Source organism: Antrostomus carolinensis, unplaced genomic scaffold (genome assembly GCF_000700745.2).
Source record: "Antrostomus carolinensis isolate BGI_N321 unplaced genomic scaffold, ASM70074v2 scaffold28265, whole genome shotgun sequence".
NCBI lineage: Eukaryota > Metazoa > Chordata > Aves > Caprimulgiformes > Caprimulgidae > Antrostomus > Antrostomus carolinensis.
This window is the reverse complement of record NW_010314716.1, coordinates 1-243: the sequence shown is the minus strand read 5'-3', so window position 1 is coordinate 243 and position 243 is coordinate 1. Positions and strand designations below refer to the sequence as shown.

Sequence of the window (243 nt, the reverse complement as noted above, 5' to 3'; positions counted from 1 at the left end):
TTGGGCTGGGCTGTGGGTGCTGTGGGGCTGGGCTGTGGGTGCTGCGTCCCACCACGTTACCTTGATGAAGGTGAACTGATGGGTGTGCCAGGTCTCCTCCGACAGCGGGTAGGTGTCGTACAGGATCCCTGCCCGGGAACACCGGAGACCACCCATTAGCTGGGAGGGAGGGACCACCGAGGCACCGGCCGGGCTCATGTGCCGGGGAAACAGCCGCCTTCATGGGCTGCTGCTGTTTCCCTA

The 243-nt window shown here is 64.6% G+C and overlaps 1 protein-coding gene across 1 annotated transcript in view; it reads right to left on the bottom strand.

Annotated features, from left to right (window-relative positions):
* GAMT (guanidinoacetate N-methyltransferase) overlaps positions 1-128 on the bottom strand; it is a gene marked incomplete at its 5' end in the record, with an annotated part of 1268 nt that extends 1140 nt beyond the window's left edge. Inside the window, one exon of the mRNA XM_010167739.1 lies at positions 61-128. Coding sequence (XP_010166041.1) covers positions 61-128 — 68 coding nt within the window. The remainder of the gene's footprint in view (positions 1-60) is intronic.
* Between the last annotated feature and the right edge of the window lie 115 nt (positions 129-243).